Genomic DNA, 24,859 nt, shown 5'->3' with positions numbered 1-24,859 from the left:
AAAGAACTTGTTTTCCTCATCCACTGATGGTGCAGCCACTCCCAGAGAACGCACTTTAAACAGAAATAGCTCCTTGGCAAGACTGTTCCTGAACTAAATATCTGTAAACTGTTGAAGCACACTGAGCTGCTTATTTGAATTGCACCGACCTCTCTGTTAAGATGTTTTCAAAATTTTCAGTATTAATCCCCCTGTAAACAGAAGGAACTTGTGAGTAATCAGTTCCTTATTTACCTTTCTTGAAGTCTGGATTTTATTTTATTTGTTTAGCTCCAAGTAAGGTTTCCTGCACACTATAGTTTAAATGTCATAATTTTCCAGATATTTTCATATTTATTTATTTTTCTTAATGTATGTCCAGTGTCAAGAATAGGTAAGGAAGAGTGAGGGTCTAGACTCAAACTCCCACCCCCTTCCCTCCAAAACACAAACTCTTACTGGCTCACCTCTGCTTAGAATTCAGACTGTCTTCCCTTTGGGCTCATGGAAAATCTCAGTCAACTGATTATGGCTGAGAGAAGAGCTGACCCATGCTTTTGTTCAAATCGCCGAAAGCAATTAGGGGCTGAACTCAGGTTTTGGGAGCCTGGGCTGGGACTGGGGTCAGAAATAGGTTTAGCGGGCTTCCCTGGTGGCGCAGTGGTTAAGAATCTGCCTGCCAATGCAGGCGACACGGGTTCGAGCCCTGGGCTGGGAAGATCCCACATGCCGTGGAGCAACTAAGCTTGTGCGCCACAGCTACTTAGCCTGCGCTCTAGGGCCCGCGAGCCACAACTACTGAAGCCCACGCACCTAGAGCCCGTGCTCCGCAACAAGAGAAGCCACCGCAATGAGAAGCCCGCACACCGCAATGAAGAGTAGCCCCCGCTCGCCACAACTAGAGAAAGCCCGTGCGCAGCAACAAAGACACAACTCAGCCAAAAATAAATAAATAAATAAACAAATTTATTTAAAAAAAGAAGAAGAAATAGGTTTGGCAAATGCCTCAGACGCCCTGTGTGGTTTCCTCCTGGCCCAACTCTGATTCCAGCTCTGGTGTGGTGGACAGTTCCATGGGTCCTCACTTTCAACTGCATCCCTTGCCAAGACAGAATAATCCACTCCTTCGGAGGCAACGCTCAACTGGCTGGGAACAGGAGCCCGAGAATGAATGCTCTGGTCTCCTGTCCTCAAGCAAACATTTATGGGTGACTTTCTATACTTCTCAAAAGGTCCAGGCACCACCAGCAGTGACCTAAAACCACACACATTCATGGTGACTTTTCTTCCCTCCTTCCTGAGGCCCTGCTCCAATAAACCACCTGCACCCACATCCTCGTTTCAGGCTTTGCAAATGGCAGGTGCCAATGGCCTGTGGCCAGTAAATCTTAGGAAGAGGAATGGTCTAAAAAACAGCACTTTGGGAAAAAGCTGAATCAAAAGGCCCAACAGTCCAACTGAGGCTGAGACGGAGACTTCCAGAGGGAGCTGATGGGGAAGAGGCCTCCTGACAGCTTGAAGGCTCACCGGCAATGTTCTCAAGGACAAATGACCCTTCTGGAACAGACCAGTGTGTGTGAAGGGGGAAGGAGAGAGAGCAAGGGTGTAAGAAACTAACCTGCGTGGGTTCTTGCTCTGCAAAACCAAACTTCCTCTACTCTTACCTCCACCTTATGTTTCCACCCCGATAGCAAGCCCATCTCATGGAAACTGCTGGACCATCGGTCAATCTTTTCATTTTCTGTTGCTTCCATCCTTAAGTCCCCATTAAGAAGAGAATGAATGAATGACTTTGGAAAAGGAAGATACCACATGGGGCCTGGTGCTGCTAGAACACTCCTTCCTTCCTGAAGAGCAAGCTGGGTACTCAACACCTGGGTGAACTGTGGCTTTAAAAGAGTACAGATGCCCACCAGGCAGGCTCTTTCCTCTCACTGCACGATTAACTCATGAGGCACAAGCAAAAGAAAATGGTTGCTGTATACTTCCAGCCAAGTAAAAGAAACCTCATTTTCCAAAGCCAAAACTAATACTGCACGCGGAAACTGGCTGAAAGCTGATGCTGAGTGCAGGTAGAGGGGTTCAAGGAACACACAGCATAACCCTGGGCTGGGAAACGAGGGCTGGGGGGGTCAGGGTTCTCACGTACAAGCTACACTTTCAGAGAAGTTGAAGAAAGAAGGAATTACGCTGAATCTGGACTTGGTTTTCTTAGACAAGGACCAAAAAATCAATATGCTCTTTGGCTCTGTGACTTTCAGTAGACTATCTCCTTCTCCAGGGGCTTGTCCAATCTATGAAAGGTAATCTTTTTGGGCTTCTATAGCCTGAGGGTCCAATCTCCTATGACAAGTTCAGATTTAAAGCTTGGAGCCATCAACTGGCTAATGACCATCAGCAGTGACCAAATGTGTAAATGGTTCTTTTATGATGACAATTCTGCTCTCAATGAAAAAGTTTCTGTTTTCATTAAGGACAGTGTTTTATGGCTTCTCTTCCAAAGTAAGGAGAAATGATTAACTGTATGTCCTTTCTTCCCCAGATTTAATTGTTAGATTAAAGCTTTAAAATAAATAAGTACAGAAACATTTTTATGGCATTTTATAAACAAATTTGGAGGCTCCAACATTAAGGCAAAACAGAAACTGAAACACTTGCACAACAGTCCTCCCTGCATTTGCGTGTGGACATCTCCCCGTGGGCTTGCCTGGTGCTTCCACCTCCCCTCTGCCTCTCCTCTCACGCACTCACTCCGTTACAGCCACACTGAACTTTCCTGCAGTGGCCTGTGCTCCTTCTGGTCCCAGCATCTTTGCTCTTCCTGAAAACTGCCCACAGTGCCTCGGGGAAACCTCCCGTGGCACCCAGTGTGCTCCACTCTCCACAGTTACAATCAGTTTCATGAAGAATTCAGCAAATATCTAGTCCCCAGTGGACTGGATGCAGACCGAGGGCAGGGCCTATGTCTGCTTTGCTCATGTATCTCCTACACCTAATATGTGTTAATCACACAATTTATACCTGATGAATGAATGAATGGCATCCTCACCCTCCTCATGATTGAGCCAGCTGCCATTTACACATTCTAAGAACCCACTTTCCCATATGTAAGTTTGGTTCCTTTACACCTTTAGGATATAGGTTAATGGTTATCTCCCCAAGATCTAGTTCTAAATCATGCAAACAAGGGGCTCTTGATTCATGATTCATTTAGTGATTCATTTAGTCTCTTACTGGTAGAACTTGCCTTTGACTATTTAGAGTAAAGCAAAACAAAAACAAAGGCTTTTATCCCATGAAAATCACAGCTATCTCTAGAACCCAGCATCACCCCATTGTACACTAGGAAATTAGAACATGTCACAGGATTCCAGTTGTTATGTGATACAACCTAACCTACTGATTTCCTTGGTGCCTAAAAGAGATTCAGACCCACTGTGACCACCAGCATCTCTTCTTCCAGACATCCAATGCTCAACAGGTAACCGTTAAAACAGGAAGGATTGTGCTATTTCCACCTTCTTAACCCCACATAAGGACAAAGCTTTCATGTGTGATCTTCTTTTTATTTTGAGTTCACTTGGGGACAAATTAATTCCAGAGAGGAAAACCCAAGGGTGAGGCTGCTGCCAGCTCTGCAGGATCCAGGGTAGAGACACGCAGGCACCACAGAAAAGCTCGCTCCAGGAGGAACTGGTTGGGAGCTGGGTCTGTGTGCCAATATCTTTGGGATACTGAAGAGAGCCTTGTTCAGACAAACTGCAGCTGTCTCTGAAAATTCATCAATGCTTCCTTGCCCATTCCCTCTTGCATTAAAAAAAAAAAAAAAACAAACCAAAAAACTGGTGATGTAATGAAAAAGATCTAATTCATGAAGCACCTGGCACTCCAGAGGGTAAGAGCCACAAAGCCACGTGGGCAGCCCGCACACCGCATCAAACATGTAAATTAAGCCTCTTTCTGCAAAGAAGATGCATTCCAGCACCCTGGAGTCAGCCTGTCTGCGCCTGAATCCCTGCTCCACCACTTAACCAGCTGTGGCTCTTCCTTAACCTTGCTAAGCCTCAGTTTCCTCACCAGGAAAACGGAGATCATAATTGGACATTGTTGTGAGGGTTAAATGTGTTAATAACAGTTAAGTACTGAGCATAATGCCTGGCACATTAATTAGTGCTCCAGAAAGGGCTAGCTCCTGCTGTTGGATCATGCCCTGTACATCGCGAGTACAGAGAAAGAATGCAAGCTTCTTGCTTAATTTTGCAAAAACCAACAAAAGCCTGACAATGACAAATATAAGAAAGAAAACTACAGACAAATCTCATTTATGAAAATAGATACAACAATACCAAATAAAATATTAGCACCTTAAATCCAGTAACATAGGAAAAGAATGATACACAATGACCAAGCAGAGGCTGGAACTTTAAAAATATAATTGATCTTATTCAAATGTCAAAAAAGGGAAGCAATATGAATGGCTTAATATCTCATTATTTTAAGTGTTAATAGTTAATGAAAAAAAGTTATATCTTCAGTGACCCAATTGATCTAAAACTTTAGATTTTAAGTGAATTAGATTGAGCCTCATTCAGAAGAAATAATCACTCAGAACAAATACTTACAAAGTAGATTTATATTAGGTTGTGTTACAAAGATAAACTACTCCATACTGGGTCATTTGAGGGAAAAGATTGTGGTTACAACAAAAAAAATCAAAACATATCTGATTGGCCCAATCAGTAACTTGAGACGTTTCTGCTGTAATGAACAAAGCCTATTTATGAAGAAGAGGGCCAGCCTGTTTTAGGTCTGGGTACCCAGAAGCAGACCCCTGAGATGAGGATTCATGATCAAAAGATGCATAAAAGTGTCCTCCCAGGGAGACGAGTGAGGCAGTGGGGGAAGAAGGATAGGGGCTGGGGAGGAAATGAGGCAAGGATGTGCCAGGGCGGGGGGTGGTGCTCACCTGATCCCACGGGGAGCTCTGGAGTGAGTCACACCTCAGAGCTGTCCCGACCTGGGGTGCTGGGCTTTCATAATCTGGCCCAGAGAGTCTTTGGTCAAGGGCTGCCCAGGTTGGGAAACCTGTGGCTTTTCATGACTACAGGTAGAGCGGCTCCAATAGCCTGAGGTCAACCCTCCAAAAAAAAAAAAAAGGATCACAGGTGCTGGGTGTTAAAAGCAAACCAAAGTGGGGTGTGTGCAGGTGGAGTGGCAAAAACGGCAGGGAGGGATTGGAGAGAATCAGGGTGGAATGCCCACCAACATTATTGGCTAAGAGGGCCAACTGGATAATAGATTAGGGTAGAACCATCATGTCCCTGGTCCACGTTGCAGGCTTGAGACAGTAACCCTAACTCCTCTGGGAAAGTCAGTACAGGCGTAGCTCCAGGAAGAAGTCAGAACCACAGTCAAAATTAGAATCAGACTAGAGATAATAAAGAAATTTAAATCCCTGGTAGCAGCACTTGCGTTAATTGGTTTTTAGTGTTAGCCTATTGATTGGTGAATCATGATTTGCTTTTTAAGGTATTGAAAGCATTTTAGAGAGACTTATGAAAAAATTCAATTGATTTAGCTTGCATTCAAAGCTAAATGGGAAAAATCTATTAGGTTGAGCCATTTGAAATTGCCAATATTCAGCTATCTTTGACCTAAAACAATATCAATTTCATATGGTTCAATGTAAACCACTTAAGTTCATGTTTTTATTACAAGTTATACAAGTATTATGTGAATATCTGTAAAATGGTAGTTCCTTCAAAATAAATGAATTGGATACCAGACATAAGACTAATAGAAGTAACCATTCCTTTTCATGCATAAAAGCTCTTCAGATTTGAATAGATTGAAAGCATATTTGACAAGATGTCAGCATCCATTCATGTTAATGCACTTCCTTAATATGATTAATAAAATGCAGAACTCAGGTCTACAACCAGCATCGTGCCCCATTAAAGGTGAGAGTGAGAAGGATGTTCACTAGGTCTGGCGTTGCTCCCTATTGCCATGCAATGAGAGGAGGAGCATTGCTCCAGAAGAAGTGAAGTTTAATATCAGAAATGATGGAGTAAAATCACTATTTGCATATGACATGATTTCTACCTAAAAAAGGCCTAGATTAATGAAACTGAAAAACTAGGATATAATTTTAGTAAAGTCACCAGTTAAACTTACGCCAAACTTGAAAGCTTTTTTTTTTTCATATACATGTAAAAGCCAGCTATAAAGGAAAAGGACCCCATTTACAGCAACAAACACCCAGGAATAATAAAAACACGCAGGACAAGTGGAGAAAATGATGATGCTTTTTTGAGGGAGAGAAAGGAAAAAACGTAGGTGAACAGACAGAGCAGGTTCTTGAAGGAGAAACCCCAAAACTGAAAAATGTATATATATTCTTCCAAAATTACATATTTAAAACAATTCCAGTCAAATTGCTATGGAATTTTTCTGAACTTAAATGAATGGCTTATTTGAAAGAATAAGCATGTGACACTAGGCAAAAAAAGTTGAATGCTAAGGGAGAAAATTCTTCTTCCAGATATTAAACTGTCATATAAAGCTTCAGCAATTATGGTTCATGGTATGACCCCGAGGTAGAGAGATGAGGGGACAGAACAGAGAAAACCAGAAATGGATCCAAATGTAAATGGGAATTCAGAACACAAAGACAAGAGTAACTTGAGTCAGCGGTGGTGCGGGTGAGTAATGGAGGGTTTAACCAATCTTTTGGAAACATCTGATGATTTGTGACTATTTGGAAGAAATAAAGTTGGAGCTCTTGGACTTCCCTGGTGGCACAGTGGTTAAGAATCCACCTGCCAATGCAGGGGACACGGGTTTGAGCCCTGGTCCGGGAAGATCCCACATGTCACGGAGCAACTAAGCCCACGAGCCACAACTACTGAGCCTGCGCTCTAGAGCCCGCGAGCCGCCACTACTGAGCCCGTGAGCCACAACTACTGAAGTCCACGTGCCTAGAGCCCATGCTCCACAGCAAGAGAAGCCACCGCAATGAGAAGCCCACGCACCACAACGAAGAGTAGCCCCCGCTCCCGCAACTAGAGAAAGCCCGCGTGCAGCAACGAAGACCCAACGCAGCCATAAATAAATAAATAAATAAATAAATAAATTTATATATTAAAAAAAAATTGGAGCTCTACGTTTTTCTCCTTACACCAAAGTAAATTCCACCAACAATAGATTGAAAATATAAGTGTAGAAAAAAAAGGAAACTATGAAGCATTAATAAATACTTGGGTAGATATCTGGAGATGGGGAGGAATTTCTAAGCCAACACCAAAGTTAGAAGCTATGCATAAAGGAAAAGATGGATGAATTTGACTATATAAGAGTTAAAGTCTTCTGTTGGGCAAATTGTGACAAAGTTAAAAGAGAAAGGACAAATTGGGGATAAATGCCAGAGGCAAAGAGTTACTATGTCTAGTTTAACATCCATAAAACACTCCACATGTCCCTTCACATAATATATATTCAAATACATAAGTACATAAAAATGACAAGAAGAAATTTGGGACAAACACGCCAACAATTCCTAGTGGTCATAGCTGGGCCATGGGGTCACAGCAGATCTTTCTGGCCAGCAGAACTGACACCCCTCCCAGGCTCGGGGAGCAACAGAACCTCCTCTTATCCCCACACTAGGAGCCTTCTGGGAGGTGAGACTCTGCGGGGCACTCCCCCAGGGCAGGGCCAACATCTGATCCATCTTTGGGCCCTTGGGTGTCTCGTCATACAACCTAGGTGGCTCAGGGGATGTCTATGGAACTCTCACTTCTGAGATGGCATAAGGAGAGAATGCTTGGCTGAGGGGGACTCCAATGACACCTTTCCCAACTGCGACTTTCAGGAGAGCGGCATCCTTGGAAGGAGTGCCGGTGACTCCTTTTCTGTAGCTGACTGCATGGCGAGGGCTCCAGCACAGTCCCTACCCGGTCCACATAAAGCCCCACCTCTCCTTCCGAAATGGTGATCGGCTCCACTAGACACCAGTAGCCCAGTTTTCTTCCTTCTGCCTCTGGTAAAGCTTTAGAGAGTTGCATTTTGCCTGCTGAGTTGAGTCAGGGCAAACAGGACAGAGCTCTTATCCAAAGGTTGCAGGCTCCACAAGGTCCTCCTTTAACTCTCCCGGAGGAAAACTGAGACTTCTTCACATACAGCTCTAACCACCTGGCCACCCACAGGAACACACTGGGGGCCATCGCTGTGCCACACAGACACATGTCGGGTCAAGGCAAACCTTCGTTTGGAGAAGTGCACACACAGTGGACAAAACACAGGCTTGGCCTCCAGACAGACCAGGCTCAGATCCCAGCTTCGCTGTTTCCTAGCTGCATCATCCTGGAACCACCTGTGCCTCTTGGAGCCTCAGGTTCCTCATTTTAAAATTGGGCTTAAAAATATAGTGGGTGATTATAATTACTATTATCCCCAGTTTCACAGGTGGGTCTGTACTCACGCATATGCCCTGTCAGCCCCCTCATGCATGTTGTCTGTCTTTGCTAAAAACAGGCCCCTTGAGCACCAAATAACTCACCCATTCACCCCCCAGAATCCCACCTGGGCCCTGAGCCATGCCTCTGGGGGTCCATGTGCACACATGAGGGGACATGACCTGTTCCATAGCCTTTGGGAGCTCCCTGAGAGCAGAGGCGGCCTCACTGAGGCCAAAGCTTCCAGACGGCCTGTGTGGTTTGAAAGCTGTATCTACTCTAATCTCCTTCAATCCTACAGCCTGTGGACTGCTGTTCCGTATCCTTCACTCTATCTCAGTGAGGAGCATAAAGAAGCGAGTGAAAAAGAAAGAACTGTGGCCGGTGATTGAGTGTGGTGTGATGAGGGAGCCCATCCTCGCCTGTGAGGTTGACACGAGGGAGGGGGTGGAGGTGTCACAGCTGACCCTCTTGGTCCACATCCCCACCCTGTCTCTCCAGCTGCCGGCATCTGCATTTTTTCACCAGAGAGCTTTCTCTAGTGACAAAGCTCCTCTGTCCCCTTTGCAAGGCAGGCCAGAAGTGTCAGGGTATTAATGCCCCCAGGAGCAGCCCTCAACCAGTGACTGTTGAGAGGTGGTGGGTAAAGCCCCGGCCCCATCACCGCTTGGGTAGCATCACTCTGAGATGCTTGTTCTATGGACCCCGAGTTCCCCAGTGGGAGGAACCCAGTTGTCCAACAGTAGTACTTGGCTTCATAACCTGACCGTTTTCAGCTGCTTTCTTTCTTCTCTCTCACTTTCCCATTCCCCTACCTTCACCTCCCAAACAAACTACTTGCGTTTGAATTCTTCTCTCAGGGTTTACTTCTGGGGAAACCTAACCAAGACATGCGTCTCACTTTTGGTTCTTGTAAAGAACCCATAGCACAGATGCTTTTCAAGCTCGTGGGGACTGTAGCTCACATTCTCAGCCCTACCACAGGCCTGCAAACCTGGGGCCATTGCAGAAACCCACTTGGACAAAGGACTGCTCTGCTGGAAACAGCTGCTGGCTTCAAATGAGGAGGGTGTGCTGGAAAACCTGCAGGCATGGCCTTGGTCTGTCGCCTGTCACCCCCAAAAGGCACAGACACAAAGCTGCCCCTCAGTGATGAGTTTTAGCACCAAAGGCCTGATCTTACACAGCAAGACTCTATCACTATGCGGGGGCGGGGGCTGGGTAGCATTTCTCCATTTCTCTGATTCTTGGTGGTTTCCCTTTCCAGGGAGATAAGAAATTAGCATCTCTCTCCAAACTATTAGTTGTTTAAAAAGAGCATTTAATACTTAAAAACTACTAGTGCAATGTAAAACCTAATGGAACTGACACAGTAGTCATAAAGTAGGTAGAAAGACAGAAATATCCTTCATTTATCTATATATACATCCACCATCCATACATTTGTTCATTCAACAATATTTAAGATCCGACTACATCCCAGGCATTGTAGGTGTCAGGGATGAATCAGTGACTAAAAAGTCATTCAAGACAATTAGCAACAATTAGTATGTCAGATGACAGGTTTGATGAAGAAAATTAGGGTACAGGGATGAGATGAGGATGTCTGGAACAGTAGGATATTTCTAGTCAGGTGCCATCTGACCGGAGGCAAGAAGGAAGTGAGGGAGTGGGCCATATGCACATCTGAAGAAGAGTCAGTGCAAAGGCCTTGAGGCAGGAACAAGCTTGGTGTGTTGAAAGGAACAGCAAGGAGGCCATTGCAGCTACAGTGGAGAGGGCAAGGAGGAGAGGGGTGGATATGTTCACAGAAGCAGCAATTGGGTTGGGTCTTAGGGAGCCTTATGGGTACTGAACGGAACGAAGCTTTACAATGAGATGGGAAGCCATCGGAGGGTTGTATGCAAAGGAGTGTAACAGAGCAAGGGTGGAAGCAGGGAGTCTAATTAGGAAGGAAGCCACTGCAGCCAATAATAGGCAAAGAAGATGGTGACCTGGGCCAGGATGGAAGCAATGATGATGGCAAAAAGTGGTTGCCTTAGGGATGGACTCTGCAGGTCCAGCCAGCAGGCCATGGTGGGACAGCTGAGGGGTGAGAGAGAAAGAGGGAGCCAGGAAGAATGGAGTTACTGTTTCTTGCAAATGGAACTGGTCTGGGGGGATTAGGATCCCACTTTGGACATCCTTCTCTCCTGTTAGAAATGTTCTCATTCACGATGTGGGTGATGGCTAGATGGATACAGATATATGCAAAAAATTATTGATCTGCACACTTAAGATGTATGTATTTTAATCTATGTAAATTGTATCTCAAGGGGAAAAATGCTATTAAAGACTAAAAATGAAACCCCCCAAATGAAGTAATTAACTATACTAATAGTTGCTGATGGATCCAGAAAAAAAAAAAAAAAAAAGAACGGAGAAATGAGCCCTGGATTCGGCCAGGTGGAGGTGATGCTTGTCTGCATGTCACCTGTTAGTCACACAGCCGGTCTCAAGCACAGTCTACTCTCTGGCTCAGGGAACCGTCCCCTTTTCTCTAGTTGTACACACATTCTCTTTATCTCAGTCTTAGTGTGTGGCAGCTGTGCTCACAGCTCAGTGACCCTGTCACATCTAGGAAGGGGACCACCCCCCCCCCGCCCCCCACACACTGTCCTGAGACCTTCCTCTAGAGGCCTCAGGACCCCTCCCTGTTTTTGAATTTCTCTGTTTTCTCCAGCATTCGTTCCTTTACGGAAGAGCTCACCTTGTTGCTTCCTGCATGGTGGAATAGCTGCCATTTTAAAATTTAGCACTAGAGAGAAGCAGCATCACCTCTAGCCACGGAGCCAGAGACTGATTTCCCCAGTCGGCCAACCAGATTTTCAGGAAAGCATCTGAGAGATTTCCTGGCGGCTCAGACAAGGAAAGCTGGGCCAAAAGGTGATGTTAGCACCAGCTCAGCCACTTATTGGTTGTGTGACCTCAGTCTCATTAACCTTTATGAGTCTTGAACATAAAATGATTGTGTTCCCTTAACCCTGGGAGTCTCGATTCCCTCATCTATACATTGGGAATAAGAGCCCCCAACACACAGGGATGTGGTGAGGGTTCAATGAGATAAAGTCCCCAGCCCCGTGCTTGAAGGATGCTTCATAAAAGCCTCCTCCTTCCCTCCCCAGGCACTCCGTGAGGGGCTCCATGTCTGCCCAGAGGGCATCACACCCAGAGCACCACCAGGCTTCTGTTCCAAGTGCATTTAGGGTCCTCATCAATGTCTTGGTAAGTTACCAAGTTAGATGACCTAAAGTCAGGAGCTCAGACCTCCCTCAAATTTTGCTATGCAGGCAAATACCTAAGGATCTGGTTAAAATGCAGATACTGGTCAGCAGATCCGGGTAGTCAGGGTGGAGATTCTGCATGTCTAACAGGCTCCTAGGTGAGGCTGTGCTGCTGGTCCATGACTGTATTTTGAGTAGCAAGACTATAAATGACACAACTTCCAAATAGCATAAAAAGACCAGAAAAAATTAGAATAAAGGCATCACAAATAAATACAAGTGTGCTGTGGCTGCCATGTTAACAGAAATATCATTTTTAGACCTGGGGCAATAATAACTCTATGCTGGGCACACTGGATAGCAGTGCAGGCCTGAGTTTTACATTTTAAGAAGGAAGATGCCAAACTAGACACAGCACGGAAACAGATAAATAGAACAGTAAAGAAGGGGCTGGAAATATATATACTAAACAGTCAGAAGGACAGGGGGACTGGACCTTGACCTTTCTTGCACAGATTGGCCTGGATGTAGAGCAGGAGCACCTCTGTTGGAGGCCCTGAATCCAAATACAGTGACATCTTGATTGGAATGGCTTCATCTTGTGAAAATAAGAAATGCAGGTATCAGTGATGATAGATAAGGTGGACAGATAGAAATTATCTTATACTTTATCAGGATCCAACGTCTACTGTAGGAGTAGTCCCCTTGGGCACTGCTTATTAGACAGAACTGGGTCACATCACCTGCTGGTTCTCACCAGGGGCTCTGCTGCACCTGACTATGGCCAAACTAGATCTCCCCAAAAGGTATTCTTGAGGGCGACTGCAAAAAAAATCCTAAATGCAGTAATGCAGAGCTTGAAAAAACTTTGGCAGAAGGAAAATAAGACAGTAATTGTGCCGGTCACTTGCCTGTTTGGCTGTGATTCATTCCCTGCCCTTCCCTCTTTCTTCTTCTTTTTTTAAAAAAGTAATCAATTTATTTAGTTTTGGCTGCATTGGGTCTTCGTTGCTGCGTGTGGGCTTTCTCTAGTTGTGGCAAGTGGGGGCTACTCTTCGTTGCGGTGCACAGGCTTCTTATTGCGGTGGCTTCTCTTGTTGCGGAGCACGGGCTCTAGGCGCGCGGGCCTCAGTAGTTGTGGCTCACGGGCTCTAGAGCGCAGGCTCAGTAGTTGTGGCGCACGGGCTCAGTTGCTCCACGGCATGTGGGATCTTCTCAGACCAGGGATCGAACCCGTGTCCCCTGCATTGGCAGGCGGATTCTTAACCACTGTGCCACCAGGGACGCCTCCTTCCCCCTTTCTGCTTTGTATCTCAGAGACACTTGCAAATGACCGCTCCCAGGTTCCTGCTGTGGCTGACTCTGCCGATGCATCCCAATGCCACTCTTCTCTTCCTCCCCGTAAACAGAACCTGGCTGTGTTTGGGGCGGCAGTGTGTCCAGACAGCAAAACTCATCTCCCAGCCTCCCTTGTGGCTGGGGTGGCCATGTGACATGGTTCTGCAATGAGATGTACATGGAAAATGCTGAGTGGAGCTTCAGGAAAGCTCTTTAAAAGGGAGCAGGCCTGTTATCTTTCTTCTTCTTATTGCCTGGAATACAGTTGCAGTGTTGGAAGTGGACACCAAGAAGCAAGGCTAAGTGGAAAGACAGAGGAACTGGGTTTCTGATGGCATCGTACAGTTACTTACCAGTCCTTACCAGTCCACTTTGAGACTTATTATTACAAAGGAAAAATCAAAATCTCATTAGGATCACTTACATGCAGCCAAACACATTTCTAACTGGTTTTTAAAATCAGCTGCTTAATCTACTTGCTTAGGAGAACAGGACAGGCTGGCTAGTTATTCTCAGGTGCCTGGGGAAGAATGATGCCAGTGGCCATCAGGAAGCAGGGATGTTCATTGTAAGGCTGGCCTCAAAGGGATGAAATGACAGTTCTGGAAAACTGGACTGCAATGGACCACAGCTGTGCATTCATGTTCTCTCTTAAATTCCAAGGGCCTCCACAGTTGCTGATTCCCCGATTCAGGAGCTGGCAGAAATATCCTGTGTGCAACTGACATTGAGAATATCACGAAAACACCTCATGAGCTCAAAGATCTTTGTCCATATGCTTGTAATATACTTTCAGATCACAAAGAGCACCCATTGATGGTAATCCTGCTGTAGCAAGTGCTTTTAGTGGTCCACGCCATCCCCTGGGTCCCCTTGATGTGTCCACCCTCTGGCTTCAGTGCGCATTTGCTTTCACGAGCCAGCACCTGTGGGTTTTCTGAGGCCTGCCCTCTGGCTTCTGGAGCTGCTCCATCCACACCTCACCCCCAGAGTGTGGAAAGTGCCTGAGACTTCATTTCCTCCGTAAATGGCCCTTAACCAATGACCAGTGCTCGCGGGAGAACCAAAGCCCAGGTTCCTGGCCTTGAGAAGTGGCAGTGCTGAGGTGTGGCCCCCATTTCAGAGCTCAGGCGAGGCCACCCTCTTCAGGACTTCGCCTGAGATGCACCCTTTCCTGCCCTGCTCCCCCCACTCCCCACGTGGAGCTCCCTGGGGAGCACATCCCTCATAAACCACTTGACACGAATCCTCACCTCGGGATCTGCTTCAGGAAACCCAGCCTGAAACACCTAATTCTTCTTGATTTTTTTAGTTTTCTTTTGTTGGACTTAGCAGACGAATTTCATGGCTTTCTTTTTAAGAGGTGCTGTGCTGCTTTATAAAAAAGATTTAAAATCCAAGACTCCCCCTTTCCTCTTAAAAGAGGAAATTATTAAATTGCTGTTGTGCAGTTCATTAGGAAAAGAAATACAGAGGTTTAACACATGTTTTCTAAACTCCCCCCGCACATATCTGCCCAAGTCCTGCAGCTCTGGAAAACTTCTTCCGTGAAAAATCCTTGTCGTAGCTACAGCTCTGTTGACATTTCTCAAGCAAAACGTAGCCTTCCTTCCCAACGCAGTGAATACACAAATGCAGCTTTTCACATACGTGAAAACTGAACCCCGCCGTGGAACACTGAGGCCACGTTGTGATTTGAAATGGGTATCTGGGTTTCTCCCCCACTTCCTCGCTGCTGGCTGTCACAGAAAGGGCCCAGCCTTCCTCCCAGGCACAGCTTCACTCTGGGTTAGGACAGCTCTGATGGGGTCAGAAAAATGCTAGCGCGATGGCCACAGGTAACCCAGGTGAGGACCTGCAAACCTGGTCTGGTCCCTGCTCCCCACCACCCACGCTCCTCCTCTCCAGGAGGAAGGTCAGGGCCGGCAGAAATAAGTCAGAAACTCGAGGGGCTCTAGGGAACATGGGATTTGCCTCTGACAAGCGGGATGGGGAAGACCATTGGAGTGAGAGAGTGTGCTCTGTGTTAAGAGCTTCAAATGGCCTTGGATCCAGGTGAAGTCTTTCTGCCTGGCATTAAGCAGGAAGTTCAAGGTAAAGCACCAGGGGGCTTGGGGCACTGGATTAAAAACAGGAAAGGGGCGGAAAAGACTTATTATTTTCTGAATATCAATATCCACCCTCAGGGCTCTCTTACAAGGGCAAGCAGCAAGTTCATGCATCATCTTAATGGCCTGGCCAAGATGACTATAAACATCTAAGGGTTGCATTTTACTCGAGGCTACTATTAACTTGACAAGAGACACCGGAGAAAGCAGAACACAATGAAAATCAGTTCCTGCCATGAATGGGGGCAGTGGCAGGGTGCAGGAAGGCTGTATGAAATCTGTTTACACGCTGAATGATGAGGTGCACGCACTTCCGCCCACAAACCCTTCCAAAGCACGATGCTGGACTGCCCAGCTCCACTTAATACATTTCATTTTGTCCCTGTGTACGGATGCAGCTTCTGTGTGGAACCTTTTGTCTTGAGAACAGGCCAGAGCACTCTCACAAACATAAAGGTATACAAATATGGCAGGGTCTAATCTTTCCTGATCTACCTGGGTTAGAAACTGGATCAGTCTTATGGCCTGGCGCCACCTTGAATGGTTTGCCTTGAACTTTAGAAGGGGTTGCCCTTTCTGGGGTAAATGTAGACGTAGCTGGAAGAATCACTTTACAAGAGAAACAAACTTGTTAGCCCTCTATGTGTCTTGTCGTAAAGAATAAGCCACTGAAAGCTGCGGAAGCTGGCCTGCAGCTTTTCCCCCCCAAAGCTGAGTTTAATTCAGAACTCAAAGCACTCACTCCTCAGAAAAAGCAAGACTGGGCTTCCCTTCCAGTATCTTTCTACATTATTGTCACACCTCCCATGTTAGACCCTGTCATGAAGGAAATAAACGGACACAGGCCCGTTCCTCCATTGCAGCTCCTCCAGAAGACTAGGAGGTGATGCATCAACTCATCAGTCGAATCCAGTGACTTACAACCAATGGGTGATGAGCAGTAACTACACTTCTTACGAACAGGAAGTGCTCCGAATGCGATCAAACGCATCACAGTGGAGGGTCTATGTTCTCCCCACTTGATTCATGATCACTCATCCTCCTCACCTATCTCCCTCCTCCAGATTATCATATTAAGTGAAGTCAGAGAAAGACAAATACCCAATGATATCACTTATATGTGTAATCTACAAAAATGTTATTTACAAAACAGAAACAGACTCACAGCCATAGAAAACAAACTTATGGTTACCAAAGGGGACAGCGGGGGGAGGGGGGAGAGATAAATGAGGAGCTTGGGATTAACATATACATATTACTATATGTAAAATAGATAAAGAGGGAAGAGATATGGGGATATATGTATATGTATAGCTGATTCACTTTGTTATAAAGCAGAAACTAACACACCATTGTAAAGTAATTATACTCCAATAAAGATGTTAAAAAAATAAAATAAAATAAAATAAATAAAATAAAATAAAATAGATAAACAAGGACCTACTGTATAGTACAGGGAACTATATTCAATATCTTATAATAACCTATATGGTTAAAGAATCCAAAAAAGCATAGATATATGTATATGTATGTGTAACTGAATCACTTTGCTGTACACCTGAAACTAACACAACATTGTAAATTAACTATACTTCAATTAAAAAAAACAAGGTAAGGGACTTCCCTGGCAGTCCAGTGGTTAAGACTCCATGCTTCCGATGCAGGGGCATGGGTTCGATCCCTGGTCAGGGAACTAAGATCCCACATGCCGTGCGGCACGGCCAAAAATTAAAAAAAAAAAAAAAAAGTAAAAAAAATGTCATGAACACCACATTTGGGTTGACCCTCTCCAATTCCCTCCTTCCCCTCAATACACACTCACACTCCAGTCTCTGGCTAGCTGATCTGCTGCCCAGGGGTAGACCTGAAGTGCCATCAAGGCTGCAGACAAACTAGGTTCTACCAGAAATCCAGGTCCATGTGCCAAACAGGCAGGCAAGACAACAGGACTAGAACATGTGGAAAACAGCAAAGGGGGAGGTCACGACTGGTGGCCTACAGGCTGTATGCAGTCAAGCGGACATGTTTTGTTTGGCCCATAAAATGTTCAGAGAATATTTTAATTAGCTGCCAACACCATGAGATTTCACATAAAAATGTGGATTTCTGGCTTTTGTAGAAAAATAGGAAGTCTGGCAAACTGGCCCTCACTCCCACCTGGCAACAGGCGACCGCTGCTGGGCGTGGGCTGCCTTCTGTGGAATAGGCTGGAATCCTTCATTTTTCCACAGTCTCCACTGCTTCCTACTGTCCCACACCCAGCCCCCTTCACCCATTTACAACACCTGCCTTGCCCCACTCCTGTAGACTGTGAGGTGTGCGCCTTCAGAACCCCAGTGAAGTGCTATGAGGCCAACTTACAACTTCTGGAAGCCTAGAAAGTGAGATGCTCAGGGTGGAGGTGCTGGTGAGCCCTGCTCAGATGGCTTGCACCTTTCAGGCTGCTCCAGCCCACTTCCAGCTGCCAGGGTCTGCATCTCTGTGCCTGAGAACATTGTTCCAGAACCATGTAGATGGCTTTGGCCATGCGCATTATAAGACATTAGTACTGGCGAATGAGCACCCCGAGAAGGCCTCAACCACTGACTCTTTGGGAGGGGGTGTAAATCCCCAGCTCCCTCACCCCTGAAGCTTGTGTTCTGTCCTGTTTCCCGAGTTGCCCTGCAGGATGAAGCCCCATCACACACTGTGGTAGCTGGTGTAAAAGCACCCTCTTCATTAGCTGCCTTCACCTGCCTGTATCACTTCACTTCCTTACCAGTGTTTCCTGCACCTCTCAAATAAATGAATTGACCTCAATTCCTTGTTTCAAGGTCAGCATCTGGGAGACCCAAATCAAGAGTGCACGCTGTGGAGAAGAGACTAGGTCAGGAGGCTGCCCTTCCTCTCTCTTCTTTCCCAGCGTGGGCTTCCCTAACTCCAAGGCAAACTGCTGCGTCCCCTTTGTACCCAAAAGTCAGCTGGGAGCTCTCCTGCGCTTGCTTGGAGCTTACAATGTCCGTGTCCATGTCTGTTTCCACGTGTGCATGGCAGTCAATATCATAAAGATGTACTCATGAACCCAGCCTCTTTTTTTGAGTTTCTCTCGCTCATGTGAGTTATTCATGAGTGCAGGAGTCCTACCTGACAAGCTACTTCAGCACAGAATAGCAGGTATCAGCATTCCTAAAATGTCCTGACATCACCCTGCCACTAGGAATGGTACTGGTCCTTTGTCCCTCATGGGCAACCTCTTTCCATCTCGCTGGATTCCTTTTGTCCCTCCTCCTTTGCTCTCCTCTGCTGTCTCACCCTTACTCCAGCCCAGCTCTGGACTTTACCTCCCAAATAAATTCACCCACCCCACCCACCGACCCCAGGTCTGCAATGTTGGCACCAGCTGACACCAACTCTTCAGAGGCCCATCCGTCTACCCCTAGCATTTGTCTAGGGATTTTGTCCAACCCAAGACTAGCTGTCACAGTAGCGACTTGCTTCACCTTTTCATCTCTGTGCTTCAAAGCAACTTCTCACCACCTCTGTAGAGCAGTTGGCATCTTGTACTTTAAATGCTGCCTGATATGTCTTTCACCCTATTAGGCTCTGAGCTCCCTGGGAGCTAGGACCAGCGCTTATTCCTCCTTGTGTCTCCTAGCAGCTGGTACAGTCCCTGGCACTTAGCGGATACTTAATCACTGCTGTCCAAACAACTCCATTCCTGTTCCATGGATGCAAGAAGAGCTAAATTCCTTTGTGCCAAGTAGCACCAAGGCAAGAAATGACAACTCAACTTTTATCTTGATTCCAGTGCCACACAGCTGTATGACTCCAGAGGGCACCACTCATGCTGTATTCTGTGGAACTGTACTCTGAGGCGTCGCTCACATAGAGCCCAAGGTGAACGTGACCCTAAAGTTGTATGATGCAGTGGTATTCCAAACCATGTTTTCTCCATTCTTATTCTCTCTTTTAGCTTTATGTAGGTGAGAGAAAAGTCATCCCTGTGCAGCCCACATTCTTATAAGCAGTCTTTCCTTAAAGGAAGAACAAATTCATGAAAGAAGCCTCACATGAGATAGAAAAATCCATCTCAAGTGATATTTTTTTGTTCAGTCTCAGAAACTGATATATCACTAATTGTGTGATGACAGAGAAGACTGGAGACCTTGTAGTCAGGGCCTGGGCCCTGAGTTGCTTTGTGACTCTGGACAAGGGGGACAGCTAGTCACCCACCCTTCCACCCAACTATCCATCTACCCACATCACCTGTGCAGCCAGGCGAGGGGCCTGCATGGGTGACCCCTGAGCTGAGATGTGAGGTTGGAGCACTTCATAAACAAACTGGGGCTGGGTTATTCCTGGGTAAATGCAGCTTCAGTAATAAAGTATGAATGGATTCAAGCATGTATGTGGGGGATGGTGAACAACGAGGCCAGGGAGGAAGGGAGGCAGGAAGGACCAGGCTGGGAAGGGCCTCTCATGAACAGCTGAGGAGCCTGAGCTCCATCCTGAAGAATGTGAAGCAGGAGGAGTGACAAGATTAAGTTTCTTCTCAAATTTTTGTGGTAAAACAGATTATAGGCTTATTTTTATTAATCTATAAAATTATGTATTTATTGAGGCAATAATTTTTTTACATTTGCTTAATATTTTCAATATTTGTAAAAATTGTTTTTGCTTACTTTTTTTATTTGGCTTTAATACACTTTTTATTCAACAATACGCTGTATCTGTAAGTAACTGTTTCTCAGGAAGAGTTTCACGGCTATTCAAGTTTTCATGACTTTTGTGGCAGATGCTGCCAGTGCCTTGCTCGTGTTCCCTGGAAACGCCTGGAGGGCTGGTCACTTGAGGCCAGTCCCCTTACAGGCCCAAAGCTGCCCCATCTCTCTGCCTGAGCTGTTTCCTGGCCCCAGGAAGTGTGGCCCAGAGCCAGGGAAGGCTGCAAAGGCTGGACAGTTAATGCCTTTGGAGTGATTCTCCATGGATGAGCAGCAGGAGTTGGTGGATAAACCCTCCAGCAGCTTCCTTACCCTGCAGAGCAGTGAGTCTGAGGGGTGTTCTAGACTCTGTCTCTCAGAGGGTCTGCAGCAGGATGGAGCCCGAACTGCCCACAGCACCACCTGCCCCTCCGTGCACACTCTCCTGTCTCTCGTCCCTTCCCATCAAAACTCACCACTCCCACACCATGCCCCACCCCCACCCCCGGAGACCACTCTCTAAACTACCTACACCACCATCAGTGTGTCTGGGTCTGCTTTGGGGGGAATTCAAAACAGGAGAGTTAGTAGACTTTACAAATTCTTATATATTCAAGGATATCTTTATTTTGCCTTTACCATGGAGGGCAAGTTGGTTGGGTATAGAATTCTTATTTCACCATGGAACAATAATTTCCAATTATTGCTATTAATGTTACAGAAATCTGTAGAAAATGGCTTTCTTTGTTTTCTGTTAGGTACGAGTAGTATCATTTTTATACCTGTAAAATTAGAAATGTCATGAGGCTATGTGTAAACATTAAACTGTTCTTAACACTTTTGCCTAATGTCTGCAGCACCCATCCAAGAAAATGGAGATCCTTCTTTGCTATCTACTCATGTCTTCTATTCCAGTGATTCTGGAACTGTTTCTATTTGCTGATTCTCCAGCCTCCACCTTCCATACCTAGTCTTCACTGCCATCCTTCTCCACTGCTCTGTTCTTTTTCTCTGAATTCTCAGAGACCTCCTCAAATACACCCTCTGCAACAATGAATCAACTTCCCGTACTGCCAATTCTGCTCTTTCCTGATCATAACACATATTTTTTTTCTCTTTGGCCATGCTGTGCGGCATGCAAGATCTTAGTTCCCCAACCAGGGATCTAACCCAGGCCCCCTGCCGTGGAAGCATGGAGTCTTAACCACTGGACCGCCAGGGAAGTCCCCATAACACATATTTTGATTCTATCATTGCCTTCTTGGTTTCATTATAATATTTCCTTATCCCACTCAAAACCTTTATTTTTGCTTCTCTCTCAGCCCATTCCCCTTTCTTCTCAGTCTGTTGTTCTACTATCTGATCATTTGCTGGGTTCATTTTTTTCTTGAATTTTACTAAAAACAAAAGCAGATGCTCAGTAAAATTTACTTTTGTTTTCTATTAATAGTCTTTTAAAAGGTATGCTTTCCCTCTGTATCTGGAGGTATACTTTTCTTACTTAATGTGCTAGAACCTTTTTGTAGGGCCCATGTTGGTTCTGGTAGGTGGATCATGGTGGGTGGGCCCTCTCCTGTCTCCCTCATTACCCACCTGCGTGCCATTAAAATCTTGCTCTGAGCTGAGTGATGCCATTTATATTCCCCAGTTGCTTAACTTTGCAGTTGTGGTTGTAGTCACAGGAAGGGAATTTTTTTCTCTATTATTCCTTCTCCTGCTACACTGAGGGCCATCTCACCCATCTGCTTTTCTAGCCAGTCCTGCCTCTGCAGCAGCTGCATGATATAATGTCTCTGTGCCCTGCCACCTTTACTGGACTAATGCCCACCACATCCTGAAGAGCCCCTGATACCCTGTCAACTTTCTGCCAAATTGAAACCTAGTGTCCCCTGTGCCAAAGGTTTTAAAGGTTGCTGGGACTCAATGCCAAAGAGATAAAAATGTGCTCTCACTGGCTCCATGATCAGTTACAGTAGCCAGTGACACACCTGTGTCCTTCTCAGGTGCATCGTCCTTGACTGACCAGAGTCCCCTCGTCCAGGATGTCGGGGAGGCTACTCACCACCGCCCCCAGTGGTCAATGATGATGACAGGGTGGAAATGGTGCTTCCCTTCCACTTCAAGGGGGGACAATTCTGCCGAGTGATTTATGCTCTAGGGCATTCCCCCACCTCTTTCCACCCCACAACCCAGACCAAAGCTGGATTTTACACCCTTACTCAGCCCTTTCTGCCCCAACCTGCTTCCCTCACTTCTTTTCTCCTGAGAACATTCCTCCAATAAATCAGGTACACCTGGATCACATGCAGTAAGGAGGGAATGGGAAAATGTATGTAAAACCCGTGGTGTGTAACACATGGTCAATAAATGCTACCTCCCAGTCCCCAAATAATTATAAGATTAAGGATATAACCATTTGCTCATACTAATCTCTGAAGAAGATATTCATCATAATATTATTTAAAAGAGAATAAAATTGGAAATAATCTAAATATCCAATAGTAGGAATTCACAGGCAATCCATACTATATCCTATGATAGAATATTATACAGTCTCCAAGCCAAAAAGAAAAACATGGTGAAGGGAAGTAAAGCAAGATGCAGGAGGCTACTTAGTTTATAAATTATACCACCAAGTCCTATGTACTAACAGAGTGGGGCAAGCTCTGAGCTTCCTAGCAGACAACAGAGACAACGAAGCTTAGCTGGTTATAAGGATGACTGTGTCCACAGATATGAACAAGTCAAAATGCTCTGGAAAAGCAAAGCTATTCCTAATTCTGAGACAGACAGGAAGTTCTCCCATGGGTCCTGAGTGACAGGAATACATTCAATGTGATGACCCAGTCACCAGCCACATCCTCTTAGTTACCATAAAGGTGAGTTCCACAGGTCTGGTCCCTGAGTGAACCCCTCTCCCCCCATCCACCCTCCTACGCCCCACAAGAAGACCCATCACAGCACATGACATTCTGTAAGAGATTCAGTGCACAGCCAGGTAATAGAACCCTGAAGATTCTTGGCACCCTCTGGACTGGGCTTAAATCAGGGACAATTTTGGGGGTGTAGAAGTGGCTGGAAAGCATGCCCTTCTTGCATTCAGTGCCTCTGTGGCCTCCCCTACCCTGGAGCTCCAGAAGCTACGGAGCATCAGGGAGTCTGAGATGACCTCTTGGGACGTTCTTGAAGCGCCTTTCAGGATGTCTCCATATGCCCCAGCTGCCCCCTAAGCCGGGCAGGGTTGGCACAGTCCTGTCCAAACAACTGAGCCTAGCAGGACCTGTGCCTGGACAGAGGCTGCCCACCGCCCGAAGGCACACCAAGCGCTCACCTGTGGGCAGGGCCAAGGTTTCCCTTGGAAAGGGATTCCGGCTCCATTTTTACACAGACATCAAGGCGCTGCAGTTCAAATCTGTGAACACTTTGAAAAGCTGCAAAACTTCCCATTGGAACAGCTGCCCACAGTCAGACAACCACCAGGTAGAAGACGGTCTATCTGAGTCCACTCATTCCTCCTGCCTCCTACGGTTGAGACCCATTACTCTTTCTTCCCCAAAGTGGTTCACTGAGGGGGATTATGGGACCAGAGAGAAACCCAGCTCCTTTTTCCTTTCTGAGTCATGCTATTTAAACGTCAATCATGCAAATAAATTAAATCGCTCTTTAAAACTCACTCAATTCATGGAAATAATTTAATTTCCTCAATTCACTAAAATATCTCAGGACTAAATCAATATGCCAAAGCAGAGGCAGATGTTCATGACCCTCGAATGGAAAACATCAAGGGCATCATTGGTGATAACGCGCGTGATAAGCAGTGATCTGTTCTCATTTCCTATCTGGTTTTTCACAACAACTACTGACCTACAGTGGGAATACTCCAGAACATGCGTGTGCCGCAGATGATGACTGTATCATCTCAGAGAAGGGGCCAGACATAAAACTGTGCAGAGAGGGTTTCACAAGAGAGAAGGGATGGGAAACAGTGTGAGATACGGATACGGCTCTGATGCACCGTGGGTATTTACGGTTTCTTCTTTGGCTTTACCAACAATGCTTTCTAAGTTCAGGGGAAAAAATTATAATAATTCCAAACGATCCTCCACATAAAGAAATAATCTCTGCAGAACCACTGCATATTCCAAGGTACGATGAAAGTCAGCAAATGCACTAGATGTGGGTCCTTCTTACCTTCTGCCACATGTTGATGAAGAAGAGCTCCCGGGAAACGTTGAAGGACACGTTGGCATCATAGGCATCGTCCCCGAGGTTGGAGATGGAGATGTTTAGGGAGATATTCTTCACAGCCCCCAGAGCTAGATATGGGGTTCTGTCATCAACACTGCAAGGAAAAATGAACAGCAATGAGTGTTCTGAAGCTTTCACTGATATAACATGAGGCATCAGGGGATAGCTGAGAGTGGGGGCAGAAACTCTACTGGGATCAGAACCACAAGTCCCAGGAAGCCCAGTAACTAGCCATGCATCTCGGGGCACTCAGTCAGCCCCCATGGGCCTCAGCTTCATCATCTAAGCACGGGGAGTTCTATGGTCCTGTGTTGCCTAACTCACTAAGCTGTCCTGTGGCTCATGTGAAATCTAGTGCATCCAACTTGGAAAATTATAAGATGTTTAATAACCTATACATGGAATTTGGTCATATAGTAATTCATTCAAATATTTCTGAGCACCTACTACATGCCAATCACTACTCTATGTGCTAGAGAAAGCAGTGAACAAAAGAGAGTTCTTGCCTTCCTGTAGCTTCAAGGAGACAAAAAACACATACACAAAGAAGCAAACATACAGGTCAGATTGTGATAAGAGCAACAGAGAAAACTTACAAAAGGTAAGAAGTATAGAGGACACCAAATTTGGAGGGAGAGTGGGGTGCAATTTTAAATAGGCTGGTCAGGGAAGCTTCACTGATGAGGTGACCTCTCAGTAGAAATCGGAAGAAAGAAAGAGAGCAAGATACCCAGATATCTGGGAACTAGCAAAGGAAAAGTTGTGTCTGGTGTATTCAGGGGCAGCAA

The 24,859-nt window shown here is 45.8% G+C and overlaps 1 protein-coding gene across 1 annotated transcript in view; it reads right to left on the bottom strand.

Moving 5' to 3' along the window:
* ITGA9 (integrin subunit alpha 9) overlaps positions 1-24,859 on the bottom strand; it is a 345,733-nt gene that overhangs the window by 104,016 nt on the left and 216,858 nt on the right. Inside the window, exon 18 of the mRNA XM_061196493.1 lies at positions 24,015-24,165. Coding sequence (XP_061052476.1) covers positions 24,015-24,165 — 151 coding nt within the window. The remainder of the gene's footprint in view (positions 1-24,014; positions 24,166-24,859) is intronic.

The sequence above is a fragment of the Eubalaena glacialis genome, chromosome 7 (assembly GCF_028564815.1).
Source record: "Eubalaena glacialis isolate mEubGla1 chromosome 7, mEubGla1.1.hap2.+ XY, whole genome shotgun sequence".
Lineage (NCBI taxonomy): Eukaryota > Metazoa > Chordata > Mammalia > Artiodactyla > Balaenidae > Eubalaena > Eubalaena glacialis.
The sequence above is the reverse complement of the archived record's forward strand: the minus strand, read 5'-3'. Positions and strand labels throughout refer to the sequence as shown.